The sequence below is a fragment of the Carex rostrata genome, chromosome 3, assembly GCF_964058835.1.
Source record: "Carex rostrata chromosome 3, lpCarRost1.2, whole genome shotgun sequence".
NCBI classification, from domain to species: Eukaryota; Viridiplantae; Streptophyta; class Magnoliopsida; order Poales; family Cyperaceae; genus Carex; species Carex rostrata.
This window is the reverse complement of record NC_135920.1, coordinates 3,369,464-3,391,605: the sequence shown is the minus strand read 5'-3', so window position 1 is coordinate 3,391,605 and position 22,142 is coordinate 3,369,464. Positions and strand designations below refer to the sequence as shown.

Sequence of the window (22,142 nt, the reverse complement as noted above, 5' to 3'; positions counted from 1 at the left end):
GCGCTGAGAAAGAAGCTAGATTCTTCCACGTACTGAAACTGTGGAAGCATTAAAATTAATGTAGTCATGTGTAAACGCCCCTTATCTTAAGATCAATGCCAAGACTCTTTTTTCGGAAAAAAGAGAGGAAGAAGACAAAACCTTGGAAGAAAGGTTGGCCATTACCAGGAACAGGAAGACATCCACAAACAGATGGGTAGACTGAGTGGGTCAATCAATGCCTGAAGAATTCTCTCAAGAGCATGGTGTTCACACAACAGAACAGAAAAGATGGATAAAATAGTTATTTATCGTGTCAAAATAGCCCTTGACTAAGGGGAGGAATTGCTCTGCGTCGTGCATAACTTTTTTCATTGAATCAATGATTCGGTTTTTTAAACATTTCTAAAGAAATCAGACTGAATTATTGATTCGGTTTCTTTATCTACTTGAAGCAGTTCATAAGCTTACATGAAATTAAAAGATTCAGAGGTAAATTTATTGTGTGATTTTTTGTGTAGTCGTATGAGGTGGTGTAGTAACGAAAAAAAATTGAAATTAAATTGAGATGGTGTAGTCGTATTGACGTGGTGAAATTAAATTGAGATGAAAATATGCAGTCAAATTTTTCTCTTTTGCACTTTAGTTTCTTTCTATTATATCTCATTATTTCATGATAGAGGTGAAATTGAAAAATAGTAGTTTTTCTACGTGTTGGAATTAGCTCAATTCTACTATTCTAAACGTGCCAAACATTAGTAAAATTGTATGAAATACGAGGCTCTTCGCTTTCCCCTTTTTCACTATTTCATTCATTTGCTGAACAGTCCCAAAATTTTGCCAATAAGTTGGTCACTCGTAAATTGCTTATTTTGGAAGGGGCTAACTAAAAAAATACTAAGATTTGACCGCGGCTTGCTGATGCATGTATGATGTATATCTTATTCTTTTTCCTTGCCCAACTCGCCACATCACATCTCCCTCCTGAAAATTACTATCATGCTGACTTGTGAGTGCTCAGTAGGTGGAGATCTAAATCATAAGTCGCTAATGACAAAACAAACTAAACAAAAGAAAAATAAAAACAAAACCTAGAAAAAAAAAAAGAATAAACAAAAGGCATGGTTGAGACTCAGAGAGGGAACAGCAAAAAGGCAGAAGCAGTCCATCCAGCTCTATTTATTGGTTTATTCTTCTTCCTCTTTCTCTCTCATTCTAAAATCCACTGCATCTTCCTCTTCTAAGCATCAAAGTATAAACTTACGTGGAATCTCATCTCAGCTTCCATTGGCTTTTCTTTCCTCTTAATTTTTTAAACTAAGCTTTTTAACCTCTCTCTTTCATCGTATCACAAATTGACTGCTCTTTTATTTGTCGATAACCTACTTTTTAGTTTGGAGCACTGCGCCGCCTCGCCTTCTGATTTCGTGCCATTTTTGGATAAAATAGAGACGGCGATGCCGATAAAAGCACTGCTTGGATAAATACATGGACTTGGCGGTATATTTTTGTCTCTTTTCTTAAAAAAAAACCCAGTAATATGCTTGACACCAAAATCTAATCAATAATAAATGTGTTTTGATGATTATAGGCGAGAAGTAGAAGTAAAGTTAACATCGGATTTAATCTTTTTGAATGGTGTCCATGGAGAAGACCTTCTTCCGTTTTATTTCAGGTACAAAATTTCCTTTTTGTCTGTCTGATCTCAATCTCACACTTAATTGGAGTTCCAAATTGGACTTCAATTTTATATTATGATTGTTTTGGTAAAAATCTTTTCTTTCCATACTGGTAATGAGTTTAGCAATATAAAGTGGATTGCTCTGATAGAGCATCAATGTGTGCTTGAAGCTACATAAATAATTTTAAAATAAAAAGTGCTTCTGAGGAAGAATGCTTCCATGAGGACTATATTGTGAAGAATTTGATTTAAAAGGTCGAAAAGAAATTGGAGCCTTACCTACCTTATCAGCTGGTTACCGGGCTGAGTGTTGACTGGTTACCAAAGCTCTGATATGAAAATTTGTAATCAATCATAACTAAAATTAAGAAATTGTATTGCTTCATTTGGAAACATATCTGGTTTGAACGTCATCTTGATTGCTCCAGTTGCAAAGAGTTCCATTTCCTTCTACCCTCTCTGTAGATTGGGACTTCTTCACTGCTTCTGTCCCCCTTCCTTAATGAAGTCCAAGTCCCCTCTTCCCTGATTCAGCTCCTAAAACATTCCTTTCTCCTCCCTATACAATTCATGTAAAAATAACTGTGGGGATGGGGATGGACTTAGAATGGATTTAATGGATGAGAGATGGTGGAGGTTGAGGGTTCTGAGCAAGTAAGAAGATGATGGATGGCCATATGCTATTAATACAATAGATTTGATGGCCTGGATTTGATCTGGAAAGATAAAAAATTGGGATTTAATTTTGTAAGAAGGATTTTGAACTAAATTCTGTATGTTCTTGTACAATGGGCTTGAAAATTCTGGTTCATAATTTTATTTGGTGCACACTAAAATTATTTACAATTAACCTCGTCTGACAAAGCCTTGTCGCTGATGGAAGAGAGAGCTGGGCGGGAAAGAGGAGGGAAACATAAATTTTTTACTAGCTTTTTGTTTCTTTTTAGTACAAATGGGAGAAATTTGGAAACTTCCGACTTTTAATTCATTTTAGTTAAAATGGAAGTATCAGATCTCAAAGGGACGCGTTTTCTTTAGATGCTGCAATAGAGTAAAAAAAATAACCGATTATCATGTTGAATTTCAACTTCACCCTTTTTACATTCAGTAGCTCAAGGAGCCCATTGAAGCATAATTCACTTTTTATACCCAACATGCAGAAAATCTTTCTTGTCATCTTATATAAAATAGCCATCAGCATTTTATTTGTTGTCAATAGTGTGATTCAGATCCAGGATTGAACTAAAGCCTAGCTTTGCAGATAGCAAGCGCAATTTACTCGTTGACACATTTGTTCTTTTATTCTTGTAGTCAAAACATTTTCTTTATTGCCATATTCTTGCTGTTACCTTTGTTGATGGGGAATATCTTTTGAATGTTTTTATTTACAATGTTTTGCAGGCCTGGTTTGCTTTTGCTTTCAAGTATAAAACCGGTCCTTGATAGTGATACAATATAACAAATTTCTGTAATCAGTAAAAACTAAGCTTGGATTTTAGTTGTTGAGAAATGGGGAACTCAGGGAAACTAGAAAAGAGCAGCAGTGACCTAAATGTGAGTTTTGGGTACCAGTGCGACTCCTCTGAAGCCTCTTCAGAGAGTGATGATAATTCATTTACCAGAATCCACACAAGCAAATCCTTCTCTTGCTTGTCTGGTGCAGCTATCAGTGCCAATTTCACCCTGGCAAATACCGATATTTGCGGTGGTGTAATTGCCCGTGAAATCTTACCCGATTTGGACTCCCCCAATTCCTTCAGAAAGCTCGTTCCCTCTCCATCTTTATCAAAGCTCGACCTCCTTTCTACTTCTTCTTTGAGAAGTAGCGGACTGACAAACGGTTGCCACACCAGCAATGGATGTTTATTTGAAATAAGTCCAAACGAATCCTGTAGATCATCCAGTGCACCAACCAAGCTGGAATCATCAAGTTTTCTCAATGCAATGGATGTTCAGACTGCCGGTGGGGCAGCAGGGGAAGACCGTGTCCAGGCAGTCTGCTCCGAGAGAAACGGCTTGCTATTCTGTGGCATTTATGATGGATTCAACGGTCGAGATGCTGCTGACTTCCTAGCCAGTACGTTGTATGACAACATAGGATACTACCTCTACCACTTGGAGGGGCATATTAAACAATGTCAGAATGTGTATTTGTCAAACCACAAGAGTGTGCAAAGTGAGCTAACTCTGGCCATTAGAATTCCGGACGCAGAACAACAGGGAATAGAACTGATATGGTCTGAAAGCTTCCAGAATGGGGTGGTGGATTGCCTTGTGCGCGCGGTAGAACAAGCTGAGAATGATTTTCTGTCCAGGGTGGAGAAGGAAATGGAGGATAGACCTGATTTGGTGTCGGTCGGGTCATGCGTTCTCATTGCGCTTCTCCATGGGTCAGATCTGTTTGTCCTGAACTTAGGGGACAGTAGAGCAGTACTGGCTACCGTTGATAACAACACATTGAAAGCGGTTCAATTGACCGAGACACATACTGTCGACAACGATTCGGAGTTAGAAAAGCTTCAGGCCGACCATTCTGACGATCCTCAAGTTGTGAGCTACGGCAAAATAAAAGGGAAGCTAAAAGTTACCCGTGCTATTGGAGTTGGCTACCTGAAAAAGAGAAAATTCAATGATGCACTCATGGGCATTCTGCGGGTAAAGAATTTATGCAGTCCGCCATATGTGCACACCAACCCACACACCTTGAGCCACAGAGTTTCTGAAGATGACTTGTTTGTTGTTCTGGGCAGTGACGGCCTCTTTGATTTTTTTGGCAATGATGAGGTTGTCGGTATCGTTTCTCAGTTCCTCCAGGAAAACCCATTTGGCGACCCTGCAAAGTACCTAATCGAGCAACTATTGGTTCGAGCAGCCCAAAATGCAGGTAATTTCATTTGCTTAACCCATAAGATGGTCTCTGGTCAGGGTTTCCTTGTTAAACCGAAACAGCTTTTGATTTTAAAATAAGGGTTCATTAACCCTGAAATCCATCTCCTTTTTACATGACTCTAATGAAATTAAACATGTGTCGCTTTATAGAAAGGTGAGGTCTATCACCAGAATTGATAGGCATATAGTTCAAAAAACAGTTTGTTTTATCCTCGTTATATCTTAATCTGGTGTGCACTAGGTGGCCAATGAAATGCACAGTATGTTTATTATTTATTGAGTTCCTAATAAGATGTTATTCTCAATTTCATGCAGATCTTAGTGTTGAAGACTTAATGAATGTACCGGCTGGAAGGAAGAGGAAGTATCATGACGACGTTACTGTCATTGTTATTCTCCTCGGTAATAAGTTGCGTACCTTGACTGCATCCACTTCAATTTGAGTTCCTTTCTGGTACTCATTCCAGTCGGAAATACTTTGGATTTATATGTGAAATATACAACTAGCATGTTGTGTTGTGGTCATAATGTATAATAAATAAGGTCTGTTTGGAGGACCATGCATGCTTTTTCTTTATACTGGGACTTGTCTAGTGTGTGTACCCTTGTTTGAAAGGATTGCTTTGATTATTAAATGGGGTGAATGTACTTGTATTTTTGATAAAAATATTTTGTACAGGATTGTGAAAATTTGAAACTGAATTATTGCTGGTATTTCCGATTTTATTTAAAGGGTCGAAGCAGGCAAGCAGCAGAATGTTTTTTTTTTTATTCTCCAGTTGGCAGCAAATTGGATCATATAATAACTTCAATTAGATAATAATGGACTGTAGGTGCCGAAATTTTTTTAATTAGCACCTTGAAAATTTGAAATTAAACCACCACCACCCAAAACTCCAAATTTGAACTTTTACCACTCATGCATATTTAGTTCGGGTACCAAATTTTTTGATGCGCAGACTGGGTATGCGTACGAAATTAATATATTTTTATTTTTATTTTTTGGTGGCACCCTTGGTATGCGCATCAAATATTTTTTTTTTAGTTTTGTTCTAAATTGTTTGAAACTTTTGGTCTAATTTTTTTTTTTGTTCTATTCTATTTCGTTCTGTGGTATTTAGAAATATATGTACACATAAAATTTGAAGGTGAAATTGTAGAAAATAAAACGCATTTATTTAACAAATAAAATTTTGAACTAAATTTGATTTAAAAATGACTACAACAAATTATACGCACAATCTGAACAGTGTTTTGTACTAAGTTGGTGCGCAAATTGTTACAAATTTTACGCACAATTCGACTAACGTTTCGTACTACAAATTATATGCAAAATAGAAAAAAAAAATTTAGGTCAAAAATATCAAACAATTTAGAATTATAAAAAAAAGTTGGTGGATACGCACCAAATAATAAAAAAATCAATTTGGTATGTATAATGAGGCATCAAAAATTTTGGTGCGCAAACTAGGTATACTATATGCGGAGTGCGTATCCTCCGACATATCTCATATTTTGCGTGACCGACGTGTCCAGTGCCTATTTGGAGGTGACGTAGGGAGCCAGTATTATTTGAGCTTTGAGATTCGCGCAGAACGTATTGCAACGGTTGAGATTTTCCAAAAAATCACACAAAATATGAGATATCTCAGAGGATGCGAATTTTCGTATGCGTGTGTGGTAAAAACTCAAATCTGAAAGGTTGAGTGTTATTTTTTTAATTTTGATTTATTATATTGCTAACTACAAAAAATTCGACTGTAGGTGTAGGGTTAAAATATGTGTTGAAGGTCAGTTCATGGGTTTTGGACCTTTTTTTATTAAATTCTAGCGTCAAAGTACACATCATCCACTTAGGAGTTAGGACAATTGTTTGTCTTTTTAAAGTGGGTTTTTGGTACTATTTATCCTCCTATCTTTCTATTTAATTATCGTCTCGGGTTCTCCGCCTACTTGATGACGTGTATCTAATCACTTTCCCCTCACATGCTATGTTGATAAGATCAAGATCATAGCTGATAACTGGGAACAGGAATATTCAACTGTGACATTTTGTTTTTCGGGGTTTGGCTTTCGTAGATTTATTTTGGAATTATGCATATTACGATTTGTTACTGTATTAGAGTTTTATATTTGAGTTTTCAAATTCTAACGGTCGATCCGAACCGTTCATCTTGTTCTCCATATTAATATGTGTTTGGAGACCAAATTTTACATTTTTTGAAATTTTTTTACTATTTTTTTAGATTTATTGAAAATCACTGTTTTTGGATGGTTCAGAATTTTCAGATCAAGTGATTTTCTAAATATCTAAAAAAATAGTAAAAAATTTTCAAAAAATGTAAAATTTGGTCTCCAAACACATATTAATATGGAGAATAAGATGAACGATTCGGATCGACCGTTAGGATTTAAAAACTCAAATATAAAGCCGTAACACAGTAACAACCCGTAATATGCATAGTACCATAGACTCACTCTTTATTTTGTGTTATAATATTTTTGACGAGCTATGTCCATGGAGTCATGGACTAACTGCTGATTGCTTGTTGCTAAATGACAAAAGGACAAGAAAGAAATTTCACATTGTTTAGAGTTCTCAATAGCACGTAGGGGTGGCAACGAACCGAACCGAACCAAATTTACCTTAGGTTTGGGTTTGGTTTGAATTAATTTCGAACCGAATCAAACCCATTTCGAATCGAATTAATTGCGAACTATACATTTTTTGAATCGAACCCGAATCGAATCATGAACTAAATTATTTTTTAGCAGTCCTAGTTATACCGGTAGTTTATACATTAATTTTTTCTCGCGAGACAATTCACATGGCTTTCTTTTACTGGTATGAACTATGAAATGAGTGTTTTTAAGTTGAAAAATTGTTTATGAAAAAATACATCAGAGATGGCCAGTCATCTAGGCCGGAGAGACAGCCAGTCGCCGAGAGCGTCGGCTAGATTTTAGAGCTAGAGGGAGAGTGAGTTACGGAGAGGTGGAGAAAGAACTAGGTTATTGAGATTTGAGAGCGAGGGAGTGTCAGCTAAGTTAAATTATGACTCTCTATCTTGGATTTTAATTTCATCAGGTAAATGGACGGCCGATGTTATTATGAGATTCGAACCATAAAAATGATCGAACCCATTTCGATCAAACCAGGCTAGGTTTGGGTTTGGTTTGAATTAATTCCGAACCGAACCTGATTTGGTTCGTTTCAATTCGAACCCATTTCGAACCCGAATCAAACCCAAATCAAACCCGAATCAAACCCGAATCGAATCACGAACCTCGAATTTTTTTGCCAGCCCTAATAGCACGGGACAGCATCAGTAAGAATTTTGAATTTCTGGGCGTCTTAAAAATTATTCTTGTGTTAAATCGAACAGTCTGAATTATCACATCTGTTCCTGTCATTTTCTGTAGAGAAGTTCTAAAGGACACGTCTTTCCCATTCGTTAATTGCTTGTGGTTTCATATAAAAAACATTCTTAAATGTCAATTTTTGCATTAATTTTAGAAGATGTATCCAGTAAACAGTTTTGTTTTAACATGATATATTTAAACTAGTATGGTGTTCGTGGGTTGCAACGGAAATATATTATAAGAGAATAAAAATAAATTCTCATAAAAATAATATATTTTTATAAAAAAATAGATCAAAAAAATAATTATTCAACAAAATTCATAAATAAAATTTAAATAAATTAGAACGGAACTTTTTATAGGAGAGAAAATATATTAAAAATTCATTTTTGTTCATACATACATACGTTGATTTTGTGTGGTATATTTCATTGCAATAAAATAGTGCAATTTGTTATTTTAGCATTTTATCAATCTATTATAGTCTCCTGCATGAAAATGTGTATAGTTTTTGCTATTAATGTAGATATGTAATCTTTATTGCTATAACATGTGGATTTGTATTTTTATTGCTATTAACTTGGACCTTATTGCTATTATGTGTGGATTTGTATTCTTAAATGTCACACAACAAAATAAAAAATTGCAGTGATTACTGTGGATCAAATCAGGAGGATTTAGTTAAGTTTTCAGAAAAATAGAAAAATCATAACATTACATGTGGTGAGTACATGTCTAAATAAATTTAATCTTCTGCAAGTAGAAAAACATCAAAAATATATATAAAATAATAAAAAGGAAAAAACAAATTATTTAATTCGAGAGCTGATATTCAATATGAAATTTCATATGAATATTTAATGTAAAAATGGAGATCTATTCAATGCCCTTCATCTTTATTCGGTTTTACATCGTGAGTTGCACTCAGAGTCTGTGCTTTGTGATACCTTTAATAAAGATATCAACATAATTTTTTTGAGAAAAATATTTTATTGAAAGTTGCATTATTGTTTATTTTATAACTAATAAATTAGGTTAATTGAAGGTCTGTGCTTTGTGATAATGCAACCAGAAACATTTACCAATTAATTATATCTCTATTTGTAAGTGCCATAAATGATATATCTTACAAATACAGGAGTTCGTATCCTCTCAGGTATTGCAGAGGATTGCCTTCACTTTACGGTTTGAGAATAAATCTCAACCGGTTTGGGATTCGGGTCACCATAGGGATCAGTATTTTTGGGTATTGAGATTCGTGTCAAGTTAAAAAGAACGGTCGAGATCTAGTAATTGTAAAAGATTCTCTTTTCAGGTATTGAAGAGTATGTGAATTCCAAATACAGGGGAGTACTTCATCAAGTCGTCTTCTTCCCTCTTTTGCCTAACTCCTTGCAAAATTCACCAAAAAATCAGAAAAAACATAAATAAAAGTTTGGAGAGTAAATGGATGTGTTCATATCAGAGGAATATGTGAGGAAGAGAGAAGAGATGAAGAGAAAAAGGCTACAGAGAGAAAGGCAAGAGGAACAGTTGTTAATCCACTTGGGCATGGCCTCTGATGAGATCTCTCAGCTCTTATCAAATGATAACAATTATTCTCCAAAGACACCAACGATTTCATCACCAATTATATCAAGGCTGCTTTATTTGCCTCCAAACTCTACTGATGCTGCCATTACTAATCATCTGTTTGAGTGCTTTAAGCCTTACTAGTTTTCTTTCTGTTTTCCTTTTTTTTATTCCTTTCCTTTTGTAGAATAAAAGGGGATGCTTTTTTTTAATTTTTTTATAATGACCTTTAACCTACTTTTTCAAAATGAGAAAGAAAAGCAAAAGTTTCTGCATTTATTGTCTGATATTAAATGCAACTGATATTGACTTCAGGGTTTTTTAATTGAAATTTTGTATAAAGGAAAATAATTTTGCCTCAAAATTTAAAGTCACGGATAAATTAATTCCAGAGAACGAAGAGTGAAATAGATGATAGAAATAAAAGAAACAGAGAAGTATAAAAGGTAGTTTTTAGCTATTTAGTTCAATATAAGCTGTATCCTGTATGATCTTTGTTCTAGGTTAATTTTTGGATACCCATGAACATTTTTTCTTTTTTGTTAGAACGAAACAAATTAATGTTACTGAGAGGAAAATAAATCTGCTGTAATTCTCAGAGAATTACAGACCCTGTAATTCCGATTCCAACCTTTAGTCTTTCTGGAGATGCATGCATAAAAACTTACTTTTTTGAAAACGTTTTCGAGATTACAGCAGATTCTTTAATTTCTCTCGGAATTACAGCAGATTTGGACTCGACAAAGAGGAAGGCCATAGGAGCAGTTGCTATTCCAGTTGTCTTTAAAATGCCTTCCATAGTTTGTCAATGTTTACTGAAAAGTTTGAGTAATTATTAAAAAAAAAAAAAAAAACACTAACTTGTGCTGTCTCTGGCATTAGGTAATAGGTACGCTTTTCATAGTGTTGTAAATAACGGAATGCAGTTATTAGACATACAGGGTATTGCCAAATGATTAATCAAGAATAATCGGTTATGATCGGAAATAATTGGCCGATTAATTAGAAAAATTTGTGACAATTTGGTTACCGTCAACGGCTAATCAGCCGATTAATTGGCTTAAACAGACGTTTTTTACAACACTGATATCAATAAGTGCTACATTGCATCTTATACAACAACAAAATAATCAAGTAATCGATCTAGACAACCTAACTGACAGAATGAGCGTGTTAAACAACATTTCAGCTTCAAATCATTCAAAGCAAAAAAAAAAGGACTTCAAATCATGTCACTCCTGAAAGAATAAAAATATTGACAGAGCTAATTTGACTTAATGCAATGTATTAGTCATATTTTTGTTTATTCTCTATTAATCGTGAGCTGCTTGAAGTTAAAATAAATCTGTTGATATTTTTATTCGGAGAAAATTATAGAGCATCCATGATAGTCTGCATGACCTAGAATATCATCTATTATCAAATTGAATTTCAAGATAGAAATTCAAAATTTATGATTAATATTACTTGGCAAGGAAGTCTTTATGACCTTATCTAGTATTTCCACGAAGTTATCAATACAATCTTTTCTAAAGCAACGTGATAAAAAAAATAGTGAATATCCATGCTTTATTTTGTTATGCCTGGACAGGAACCAATGAAGTAAGCATCATATTTTTAACATCCCACAACATAAGAACATAAGAACTAATATTTAATATAGTAGCAAATGACAACACTCTTCTGGTAAGAGATCCTGAGTTTGAAATTCGAATATAAATATTAAATAAAAGTTAATATGCTGGATTTATGGTTTTCTATCTTTAAAAAAAAGGATTTTCATGCATACCCCTCAAAAACTCTAAAATTACGTATTTGCCTCTCTAAACTTCGAAATTATGTATTCCCTCCTCTAAATTAAAAAAAAAATCAAAAATTTACTCATTTATTGTCTTTTACATTAAAACTCATTTTAAATTTATATTAGATATCCATTTTACCCTTTATTAAAAAAACATAACAAATATGTAGGATGTTTAAGAAAAATACATGTCTTATAGTCGGTTTCCGAAGAAAAATGGTTCATTTCTCTACTTCTGATGCATACACAAGGGTATACCTAAAGATCACCGTGTATACGTAAGAAGTAAAAAAAAAAGAATCACTTGTCTTCGAAATCTTATCAAATATAAGACTGACATTTTTTTTAAACATGCTACAGATTTTTTGTGCCTTTAATAAAGGGTAAAATGAGTATTTTGTAAATTTAAAATAAATACGTAATTTTGAATTTTTTTTTTTTTTAGGGATACACGTGAAATTCCCCCTAAAAAAAATACCAAAATGTCAGTTTGAAAATTTTCTTTAGATATTGAAAAATAAAAGGGCTTACGTGGCAAGGAGAAAGATAGTTCCGTCTCGTAGTCTCCTACTCTCCTGCTCTTGAAAATTTAAGAACTTAATTCTTATTAAATTAAAGAATTCATTGAAGACTGCTAATTAGTAATTATTTATTTTCAGCCCATCAATAATATAAATATTCTTTTTTAAATTGTACACATCAACATATTCAAATCCAAATTATCTTAAAGAATATTGATGATTTTAATTGAACATAAAAACTGACAGTATACAATATGCATTATTTTACACGTAAGATCGATGTTAAATTTTCCATTTAATAAATCAACGTGGCAGCCGCTGCCATGTTTAAAAAAAAAAAAAAAAAAAAATCGATGTTAAGTTAATGATCCAACTTGTGAATAATAATCCAACACTTCAACCATCAGGGGCAAACTCAGTATAGGATCAGGAGGCGGCCGCTCTCTTTGAATTTTAAGTTTTAGTGGTGATTTATCAATACCGATCGATTTTGCTCTTTCTTGGAAATTTTTTTATCCCCTCTTGATGTTTAATTTGTAATTCGAGTTAAATTTAGTGTTAAAATCAAAATAAATTTTTTGAATTAGAATTGGTAATTAGAATTATAAGTTAAAAAATCAGAAATTATAAGTCAGAGTATTGGAAAATATATATCAAAGTATTGTTTTTTTTATTGAGTATCCAATTAGTTAATGGGTTTAAATCCGATTTGATATTTTTTTACCTCTCCTGACGAAAATCCTGAATCTGTCCCTGTCAACCATAGAATTTTCTTAAATTGAGCTAATGTACTCCATATATGTTGTGGAGTATGAACTCACACATATACTCCGTAAATAGTTTTTAAGACAAAATAACGAGTACGGCTAATATAACATCAGTGTCATTTCAGTCTATATAACACCAACTCCAAAACTTATCAAATCGAGTTCAAATAGTGAATCCAAACTGTTCAAACCAATTTACTTTATGAGTAATGCGTTTACATGCAAACTTTTTATATTTTCGAGTTATTTTAGTATCAAATCAAGCGACAAAAAAATTGAAAAATGAATGTATTAAAATTAACTTAAAAACTCACACATTTGACCGCTTGACTTGATACCAAATAAACTCAAAAACTTATAAATTTTATATGTAAACGCACAACTAATGAAGTAGATCGGTTTGAACGGTTTAAATTCACTATTTGAACTCGATTTGATAGGTTTTGGAGTTAGTGCTATATATACTGAAATGACACTAATGTTATATTAGCCATACTCCAAAATAACTTCAACTGAAATTTGATTCTACATTTTCCCGCGAGCATTATTAATTTATTATGCAACTATTATAACTCACTATAACAACCCAACTAAAACATTTTAAATCAATATACATAGTTACATACATCAACAGCGTCCCGGCCCCCGCGGCCCCACTCAAAAGTCAAAACCCATTCCAGCTTCTCGTACTTATCCTCCTAAAATATGACATACGATGTGACATATGTATTCTCTCTCGTTTTTTTTTTTCATCTTCTCCCTATTGGCTACTGGAAACAAAGATTAATTACGATAACGGCGATTGCAGATTCGCAGCCGTTATCTCGATTAGAGATAGATCGCCAAAAGCCCCCCAAACCCTAATCCGAGAGGCATTCATCGCAAATGGTCGGTGCCGGGAGCGGTGGCGGAGGTGAAAGGGACGGCGAGGGCTCAGAGGAACAACAAAAGAGGTCGGAGATCTACACATACGAAGCCCCATGGCACATCTACGCAATGAACTGGAGCGTGCGGCGCGACAAGAAGTACCGCTTAGCCATCGCCAGCCTCTTGGAGCAGCTACCTAACCGAGTGGAGATCGTCCAGTTGGACGATTCGACTGGAGAGATACGGTCCGATCCTAACCTGTCCTTCGAGCACCCTTACCCCCCTACCAAAGCCATGTTTGTGCCCGATCGAGACTGCCTTCGGCCCGACCTCCTAGCCACCTCAGCCGACTTCCTTCGCATCTGGCGCATCAATGACGACTCAACAGGCGTTGAGCAGAGGGCCGTCTTGAATGGCAACCGCAATTCTGAGTTTTGCGGGCCCCTTACCTCTTTCGATTGGAACGAGGCTGAGCCACGCCGTGTGGGCACCTCCTCAGTTGATACCACCTGCACCATATGGGACATTGATAGAGAGGCAGTTGATACCCAGCTGATTGCACATGACAAGGAAGTGTATGACATTGCATGGGGTGGGGTGGGTGTTTTTGCGTCAGTCTCTGCTGACGGGTCGGTACGGGTGTTTGATCTTAGGGACAAGGAGCACTCCACTATTATTTATGAGTCGTCTGACCCGCCTGATACACCACTGCTACGGCTAGGGTGGAACAAGCAGGATCCTCGGTACATGGCCACCATCATAATGGATAATCCCAAGGTGGTTGTGCTGGACATTCGCTACCCAACATTGCCCGTAGTAGAGTTGCAACGGCACCAAGCAAGCGTCAATGCCATTGCTTGGGCGCCGCACAGCTCTTGCCACATCTGCACTGCAGGAGACGACTCTCAGGCGCTTATTTGGGACCTGTCATCGATGGGTGGGGGAACAGGAGGAGGATCCGGTGCAGTCCAGCAGGCTGCAGCAGCAGAAGGTGGGCTAGACCCAATACTCGCATACACTGCCGGAGCAGAGATAGAGCAGCTGCAGTGGTCATCCACACAACCTGATTGGGTTGCTATTGCCTTTTCCAACAAGCTCCAGATTCTCCGGGTCTGAGATGAGATGTAAAATTTACTTAAATGAGGAATGGTGTTTGTTTTACTAATTGTTGCCGCATGATCCTTTGCAAAATGTGCAAGGGGGCTAGTAGGGAAGAACATTGGAACACTTTAGTTCAGTGGTTTGATTTCAGTTAGACAGTTAGTATGAGATTGATCTCTGCAGTTAGCTGTACTTTGTATATGGTCATTTGATTGCATTGTTGAGCAGAACCATAGAAGACTGTTTTTAGTTGAGTGATTTAAGTTTACTTAGATTTATATATGTTTGGACGAACTTCTTATTTATTTTTGGCTTTCTAAGAAGATTTTATTAGAGAAACTTGCTTGATAGATATTTGGTTTTGTTGGCTAAAAAAAAGCTTTTGATTATAAATAATTTAAAAAATCACCGTTTTATCTCTTTACTAGTAAGCAAATAACCAAAAGAAAATTGTCCGCCAAGCGTCTGTTGTTTCACTATCAGGGAGGTTCATATTACTATTTCAAGATGTGCGGAAATAATGTATTCAATGTATGATTCACTTAAGACCAAGTGGACTGAATACCAGTACTGGTAGAAATGTGAGCCCAGTATCTATAACCATGAACATTAATTAGTGTAATTCTTTCCACCTCATTTTTTGTTACTCAGAATAAGAATAAAGTTCTCCCGTTACAATCGGTAATCAGCCCATACAAGTAATTAGGTGAACAACAGATATAGTTCTATATTTTAAAGGATGGAAGTATTCTGAAGGGAACTTATTTAACCGATACTGATTTCCTAGAGACAGTTAGCATTGTTAATTCAATACTTGACAAAATTTATTTTTGCTTAGTTAAGGTTGTGTTTAATTCTTGAATGTTAAACTGCAGATCAGTTGTTAATTGTATCTCCGGTTAAGACTTGCAATACCAACTGAAGCATTTTTAAAATGAGCACAACTTAGCAGATATTCCTCTCAAAGCAATATGCAACATACAACGAATTTTCCAAGTCACATGAATAACAAATGGTTGTATCTTCTTATGAGATAACTAAATAAAGAATGAATGTTAGCTGCCTATTTGCATCTGTTGGATGTACAACTGTACATGATACTTAAAACAAGCACGCACTAATCATGAGAGGAAAAGACCTGGCTCCAGAGCATTTCGGCATAAATGCGCTCCTCTTCTCCCTCTTCAGAATCCCCAATTATTTGCTCATACTCATCAGCATCATCTTCACTAATCTCAGTCATCTCTTCCAGAGGATCAACTGCCATAGACTGAGCCTCAGCTAAGGCCTCCCGCATTGCTTGTGCAGTTGCTGGTCGGTCCTCAGGTTTATATTTTGGTGCTGGTGTTTCAAATGGCAACTTGACATCATCTATATTAATCACAGTTTCATCACTCACACTGTTCTGTAGATGAAGAAAAATTATGCCCAGCTCATAATTGCAAATATGCAATTTCGGACCTAATGGCAATGAAGAGGGATGGAGAGTTCGACCCCAAGCAGCTGGACTGAAATTGTGGGACCCACAGTAAATCCATCCAAATGAGCTTCCATCTACGTTGGACTGGAAGCGCCTACGTGCAACCTTATTTGCATGTAAAAACAGAATTGTTTATTGTGTTATCAAGAAAGTATTTTATGACCAAAATTAAGGACAGCACCGGCAACTTCTGATACTGTGTGACTGGGGGTTTTGCACAACTTGGGCTTCTAGCCAGAATAGGGTGAAATTGAGCCTTAATTGAGGCATAATTGTGGATTGAATTAAGGTTAAATATGGTGAAAAATTGATTTCGAGGAAGCAACCAGTAGCCACCGTACCAGTACTAATTTCATTATGATATGGGCAAGTACGCTGTAAAGTAAAGGGAAATTTTCACTGAAATCACGAAGTGACAAGAAACTAACATCTTTGGCAAGTGGTAAGATATTTCATACCTTGACATGCATAGGATATCCGATTCTATCAGATGGATATGGAATTGCATCGTGGAATATACCTGCAGGTCTCAGTCTTTGCCATGTTTTCTGTTATATCAAATAAACAAAAAGGAAATGAATTCATATAATTACTAACCAAAAATCATCTATCATGTACCGTATTTAAAATAATTTAGTCATGTAAAATTGGCTACAAGGTATCATTAGTAGCTACTAAAACAACTCTATTCTTTTCATCACCGCATTACATCTTTGGAAAATTCATCCCCTAAAACATCTCTTGCAACAAACAGCAGTCAACTACACTTGAATTTAGGCAAAAAGGTTAATTTCATGAATTCACCCAAAGGGTTATATAGAGTGCACATCCTACATATAGGTCCCTAATATATTCCATAATTTCCCTTTTACATAACTACCCTTTTAAACTTGATTCTCAACAACTACAATTCCGAGTTTCTAATAGGGAAAGGAAAAAACTTCTATCGTTTAGTAAATGAACTTTCTTGTTTCTACTTTGGATACACTCTAGTTTGTCATTTAATTACAACATATATTTCTAGTTTTCCTATTTGGCAATATTTACCTCTTACAACAAAACTCCAATCTGACAAGTGAAAAGAAGAGTTCTCTTCTGACAGGAAAAACAAATATTTGTATTGTCATTTAGCCAAAAAAAAAATCAAGTCTCTCATCTTCTACTTTATTATATTTCTCTGCCATCTAATTATAGCAGATATTTTTTTACTCCTCTTTGGCAAAATTCACCTTTCCAACAGCCACTATCTATTCCAATAAACATTACCTATAATTTTGAGCTAATGAAACATAAGAGTTCACCTCTGACAGGCAAAGTAGGTATCTGGATAGATGGACTCCACAAACTCCACTTCTGACTCGATCAATAGTAGGAAACAAAAATTTTATCGAAGGGTTTTTAAGCTCATGCTCGACCCTCCAGCAGCCCCACTGACACAGACAGAAGTTTGATTAATTAATATAATGAACTATCTTGTTAAGAGAAACAAGTCGACTAAATTTTTGCATCAATATCCAAAGGACAGGGAATACGAAGCAATAATTCAAGTTTTGCCCTTCTCTTTGAGAAGACTTAAACTCAGATTAAATGGCTACATAGGTCTCAAGTAGCCTGTCTCTTTGAGCAGTAATCAGATCTTAATAACTAAATGGAAATAATTTTAGAAAGGGATGAGACAACAAATTTTGATTAGAAATATTTGGTACCTCAGGGTCAGACTCTTGTGAGTCAGAGTAGTTGTACGATCTTTTACCGGCAGCTGTAGAGAAATCTGCCAGAAAATCTGGATTGAGTGAAGTTCCTACTGAAGAAGACCCTTTGTAACATGAAACAATAAGGAATAAGAGAAACGTATTTGAATTATACATTGACAGAGAAGTAGACATTATAGAAAAGAGAAGCTATTATCAGCATACTCTTACCATAGATAAAATCTGTTTCTAACGACTCAGGCCACTTGTGTTGAGACAAGACCTGCATAACAAAATCATAGGATAATGAAATAAATTGCAAGTTGCTGGTCAAATCATGCTGATTCATTTTCAGTAAAAAAATCTCTAATGATCAATTAGCTTCAGGAATATAAAGGACCTTAGTACAGATAAGTCTATCATTATTATTCCTAAAAGATCTACTGATTCCACTAATTATCACTCTGGAAATGAAGCCATGTTATGGATGCAGTTAGTCACTTTCAAAGAGTAAGGATGTTACCAATGACACAAACAGCAGTTGAACAACTGAGGTGTATTGGGAATCAAAATTATAGAACTCTAAATGGGTACCTCTCGTAAGCGCCAGAGACCAAAGGACCTTTTCAATGATGCCAAAAGGGAGCACAATGAAGCCAGGAGCAAGTCCTCGTGAATCAACTCTGACATTCTATCAAAATTGGGTCCCTACATACCAAAAAGTTTGATAACTAAATAAGGCAGTTGCAAACATTAAAATGTGAAGTAAGAAATACAAAATAATGTAAATTAAATAAGAATAGAATATAACGTACCTTCAATAGATAAAGAAATAGCTGTACTCTGGTGTTCGCTCCAGCATATGCAGCTTCTAGGGTTTCTTTAGGATATATGAATGCAGAAAAAGAAAGGAGAGCAGAATCACTGAGAGGAGATACCCACTTTGCTATCTCCCTTGGCAAAAAGCCAAGCTGGATTGAATCTACAAATGTATTACTTCTTCACTTAAATCTATAACAAAACTGATTTAAGAGCCTTATCTAACAAGAAGGCAATCATGATGATATTAAGTTGATCCAAAGAACAAGAAGCATTCATACCACCCCCGAAATCGCCATCTCTATCTTTCATAATTACACTGACAGCATTGGCATCAGCAGGTATATTTGTATTTCGTTTAAGGATAACTTCAACAGTTCCAGAACTGTTCACCACACACTTTCCTAGTATTTTGGCCAGCATTTTAAATTGACCTGCATTTGAATCAACTGAAGCACCAAAACGATGATTTAAACCAACTACAGATGTATGGACACAGCCAAGACAAATCCCAGGGATGGACTTCATGTGCAATACCTGCTTAGCCTGTAACAAAGTTTTAGAAACCAAACATGAACATCACTTATCCTCATTGCACTAATGGAAATAGTATTTATTAAATACCACTTACAGAAAGGCTATAATCAGACTGCAAATAAGAAGGAATTTGAGCGTGTACTCCAGGTACAGAAGCAACGAGATGACAAGTGGCCTCTCTGAAGTCATAGTTGGCTAGTAAATCAACCCAGTGCGCTTGATTAGGGACTTCATTAATAAGTGATGCAACGAACCCAGCAAGATGAGCACCAAAATCTGATTTATCATCATCTGTTGGACAAAAGAGAGATGAAAAATGTGCAGATTTCCTGCGAGGGAAGTCTTGCCACCACACAGTATTTGTTATATGATTCCACTGTTTTGCAAGGAAAAGAGGAAAAAGAAAATAAAACAATTCTGATTAAGAAACAATTACATGAAAAGTAAAATGCAAACAGTGTAATAGAAATACAAATAAAGATTGTGACCTGTCTGGATACTAAGTTAGCAGAAGTGATCACAACTCGCATAGTGTCCTCCCTATGTAATAGTATCAACTTTGGGTGATGGCATGCCACACCATGCTTCTTACGATCTTTTCCAAAGGCTATTTCATCAGGAAATCGTGGATAGCTTCACAATAAAGAAAACACATGTCACAATTTACTCCATTGTCTCCTACTTTCTCTGCATTATTTCTATACAGCTACCAAGGATCACCATGTCGTATGTCTGGGTTTCGTACGGGCTGTGGGATGTTTTTCTCTTACTGAATTATTGTGTGTTTATACTATACTAGACTATTAAGCATTAAGCAATGGATGCATTCATTTGATTCAATTCCTCATCTTTTTTCGCGATATCCAAATTAGTTCTAATAGGATGGTGCAGATTCTGTTATATGAAACATAAACAGTCCTGACAAAATCTGTCTTCTCATCTCGCAACTTTTGCATGGGTATCTGTCTAGTTTAGTCTAGCTAAGACAAACTAATGTAAAATTGGATTCAGTTAAAGAATCCATAATTGATAGGTGTTCCTTAGAGATTATAGTATAATTTATTTTTAGTTATGGCCAATTTAGTGAAATAAGCAAATTAATCTAAACTCATCTGCTGTTATATGGCATTAATAGGTGATTTCAATGATTACTATGGCTAGACCTGCAGGTAGACTGAAAGCACAAATCAGCTAGACTAGTGCATGGACATCCAATGACAGGTTTATGACTCATAAGAAAGTTTACAAAATTAATAAGTCCTTATGTAGCCTTAATCACAGACTGGATAACTAATGGTGAACCAAAGTGCAAAGTACCAATGAATATATAATCCTCTTGCAGGTGTACAACCAGCACCAACCAGCAAATATCATAGAATTTTAACATTGATAAGTATTAAAGATATTTTCAAGGCAGTCTGTGACTAGAATATCTGAGAAGAACTATTACTTACACTAAAAGCAAATTAGGATGACTTGAAAACGGCATGGCTGTTCTGCTGTCGTGGTTCGCACTCCAGCATCTCTCGCCATTATGGCATGCAATTGTAATTGGTAGTTGGTTGGGAACTTTACAATAATCCAGAAACCTGGAAGACCAACTCAGATTAGGCATGCAATACATTAAATCTTGCCAAAAAGCGAGTGATAAAGTATCTGGGTGTGACAAAAGCGTACCAAGAAACATCACAAGTAAAAGTTGCAATAAAAATTCGAGTGAGGCTAACAATGGGGTGAAGAAGTTGTTGCAAAGTTACCCCAGTAGATTGACCCGGCACACTATGATCAATACTTGTCAGTCGGTTCAGAAAGAATGTCTTGCCATCTGAATTGCAACCCAAATCAAGTTCATTGTTTCTGCTAGGATTGGAAATTCTCTCCTTGTCAGCAATATCTTTATATAAATATTTCTCTGAATTAGCACTTCCTTTTGTGCAATCAACATTTTGCAAGGCTCTCAAATAAGATACAGGGTCATGACTGCTTAATATGCCCCTTACATGCCGCAAAAGCAACTCAGCTCTTGGAGAAACAGCATCTAACCACGCATTTTGATTCACCTCAGTGAAAACAATTTTCTCTACAACAAAACCGTAGCTTATCTTGACACATAGCAAGACCAAATCCCCAGTATTCAACTCAGCAACGACGCCGCGGGGAAGCCTACGTCCATTGACAAACACTCCATTTGAAGAAACCCTACAGACTTTGCATTTGGATCCAACACGGGATGGGTCAGATTGAGCAGAGAGAAATGAACCATCGATCAGTCTGAGCTTGCAATCTGATCTGCTAAGAAGAATTTGGCAGTGGCGGCGGCTGATAGCAGGGGAATTGAGAACAATTTTGCAATGTTTTGGATTTCTCCCTATGGTGTATACGCGATCAGATCTTAGACACAGCAGTTCGTTTAAAGGATTGCCAACGAGTCGGAGGTAAAAGAAACCTACATTTAACAGTGTCGATTTTTGGTCTTCTCTTTCTGATTCTCTTCCTTGCTTTGTCAAAAGCTCCTCTTCCATGAGAGATGATTCTCAGATGCACCAATTTATATGCATATTTTTCGGATAATCACCAATGAATCCAATAAACAAATAACTTTAATTTCAAATCCATATGAGGGGAATGAAAAAGATGGAGGGGATACGAATGGGAGGGAAAAGGAAAACCCTAGCTTTCCCGCCATTTCTCAGCCATCGTTGAGTTTCAGTCGTGCGGAAGAAGGAAAGGTTGGGCCCCGATAAGGATATGGGCCTACGAGACTTCAGCCCAGATTAAGGCCCAATTTTTAGTGTTATTAATTCTTCTCTCCTCTTGCAAAATATTTTTTTGCATCAAGGCAGGTCAAGTTCTGACATCATCATGGATAAATCGGAAAATTATCTTTTTGAGCAGTTGTATGTATTTGTACAAGTTTGATATATTAAGCTGCTGAAATGAAAGAAATTACGAAAATTTAAACTCATTTATCTTTCTTCTGTAATCCTAGTATGACTATGTTTGACTATTTGAGACATTTGTGCAATTGACAGAGAAAATATAACCATACATTTCTTTGACGCAATGCTTGTGAT

At 35.7% G+C, this 22,142-nt stretch overlaps 3 protein-coding genes across 8 annotated transcripts; 2 read left to right on the top strand and 1 right to left on the bottom strand.

Moving 5' to 3' along the window:
- Positions 1 to 1,162: 1,162 nt before the first annotated feature.
- On the top strand, positions 1,163 to 5,289 carry LOC144550957 (Protein phosphatase 2C family protein). The gene is made up of 5 exons (XM_078298710.1): positions 1,163 to 1,231; positions 1,373 to 1,479; positions 1,571 to 1,654; positions 3,062 to 4,544; positions 4,865 to 5,289. The coding sequence occupies exons 4-5, from the start codon at positions 3,170 to 3,172 to the stop codon at positions 4,990 to 4,992; spliced, it is 1,503 nt and encodes a 500-aa protein (XP_078154836.1). The 5' UTR covers positions 1,163 to 1,231; positions 1,373 to 1,479; positions 1,571 to 1,654; positions 3,062 to 3,169; the 3' UTR covers positions 4,993 to 5,289.
- Positions 5,290 to 13,312: 8,023 nt separating this feature from the next.
- Positions 13,313 to 14,880, top strand: LOC144550956 (WD repeat-containing protein LWD1). The gene has a single exon (XM_078298709.1). It carries the CDS (start codon positions 13,459 to 13,461, stop codon positions 14,554 to 14,556), a length of 1,098 nt encoding a protein of 365 aa, XP_078154835.1. The 5' UTR covers positions 13,313 to 13,458; the 3' UTR covers positions 14,557 to 14,880.
- A 596-nt stretch (positions 14,881 to 15,476) lies between these two features.
- On the bottom strand, positions 15,477 to 21,805 carry LOC144550982 (forkhead-associated domain-containing protein / FHA domain-containing protein). 6 transcript variants are annotated; one of them, XM_078298747.1, is made up of 12 exons: positions 20,746 to 21,805; positions 20,523 to 20,657; positions 19,557 to 19,701; positions 19,163 to 19,444; positions 18,813 to 19,077; positions 18,528 to 18,694; positions 18,307 to 18,420; positions 17,944 to 17,995; positions 17,728 to 17,837; positions 17,323 to 17,451; positions 16,480 to 16,569; positions 15,477 to 16,126 (listed from the first exon to the last, which is right to left on the bottom strand). In XM_078298747.1, exons 1-12 carry the CDS (start codon positions 21,588 to 21,590, stop codon positions 15,659 to 15,661), a joined length of 2,802 nt encoding a protein of 933 aa, XP_078154873.1. In that variant the 5' UTR covers positions 21,591 to 21,805; the 3' UTR covers positions 15,477 to 15,658. The 6 variants fall into 6 exon arrangements, 4 of the variants coding, with proteins under 4 accessions (XP_078154873.1, XP_078154874.1, XP_078154875.1 ...); XR_013510735.1 differs by having other exon boundaries at positions 15,659 to 16,126; positions 17,288 to 17,451; XM_078298749.1 differs by having other exon boundaries at positions 15,831 to 16,049.
- Between the last annotated feature and the right edge of the window lie 337 nt (positions 21,806 to 22,142).

Excerpts from the sequence above, each read along its gene's own strand:
- LOC144550957 (XM_078298710.1), top strand. The coding sequence starts at position 3,170 with ATGGGGAACTCAGGGAAACTAGAAAAGAGCAGCAGTGACCTAAATGTG. Across the intron at positions 4,545-4,864 it reads TCGAGCAGCCCAAAATGCAG|ATCTTAGTGTTGAAGACTTA; the intron begins GTAATTTCATTT and ends AATTTCATGCAG.
- LOC144550956 (XM_078298709.1), top strand. The coding sequence starts at position 13,459 with ATGGTCGGTGCCGGGAGCGGTGGCGGAGGTGAAAGGGACGGCGAGGGC.
- LOC144550982 (XM_078298747.1), bottom strand. The coding sequence starts at position 21,590 with ATGGAAGAGGAGCTTTTGACAAAGCAAGGAAGAGAATCAGAAAGAGAA. Across the intron at positions 20,658-20,745 it reads TTTACTTGTGATGTTTCTTG|GTTTCTGGATTATTGTAAAG; the intron begins GTACGCTTTTGT and ends TTGGTCTTCCAG. Across the intron at positions 17,452-17,727 it reads CACAAGAGTCTGACCCTGAG|TGGGGCTGCTGGAGGGTCGA; the intron begins GTACCAAATATT and ends TGTCTGTGTCAG.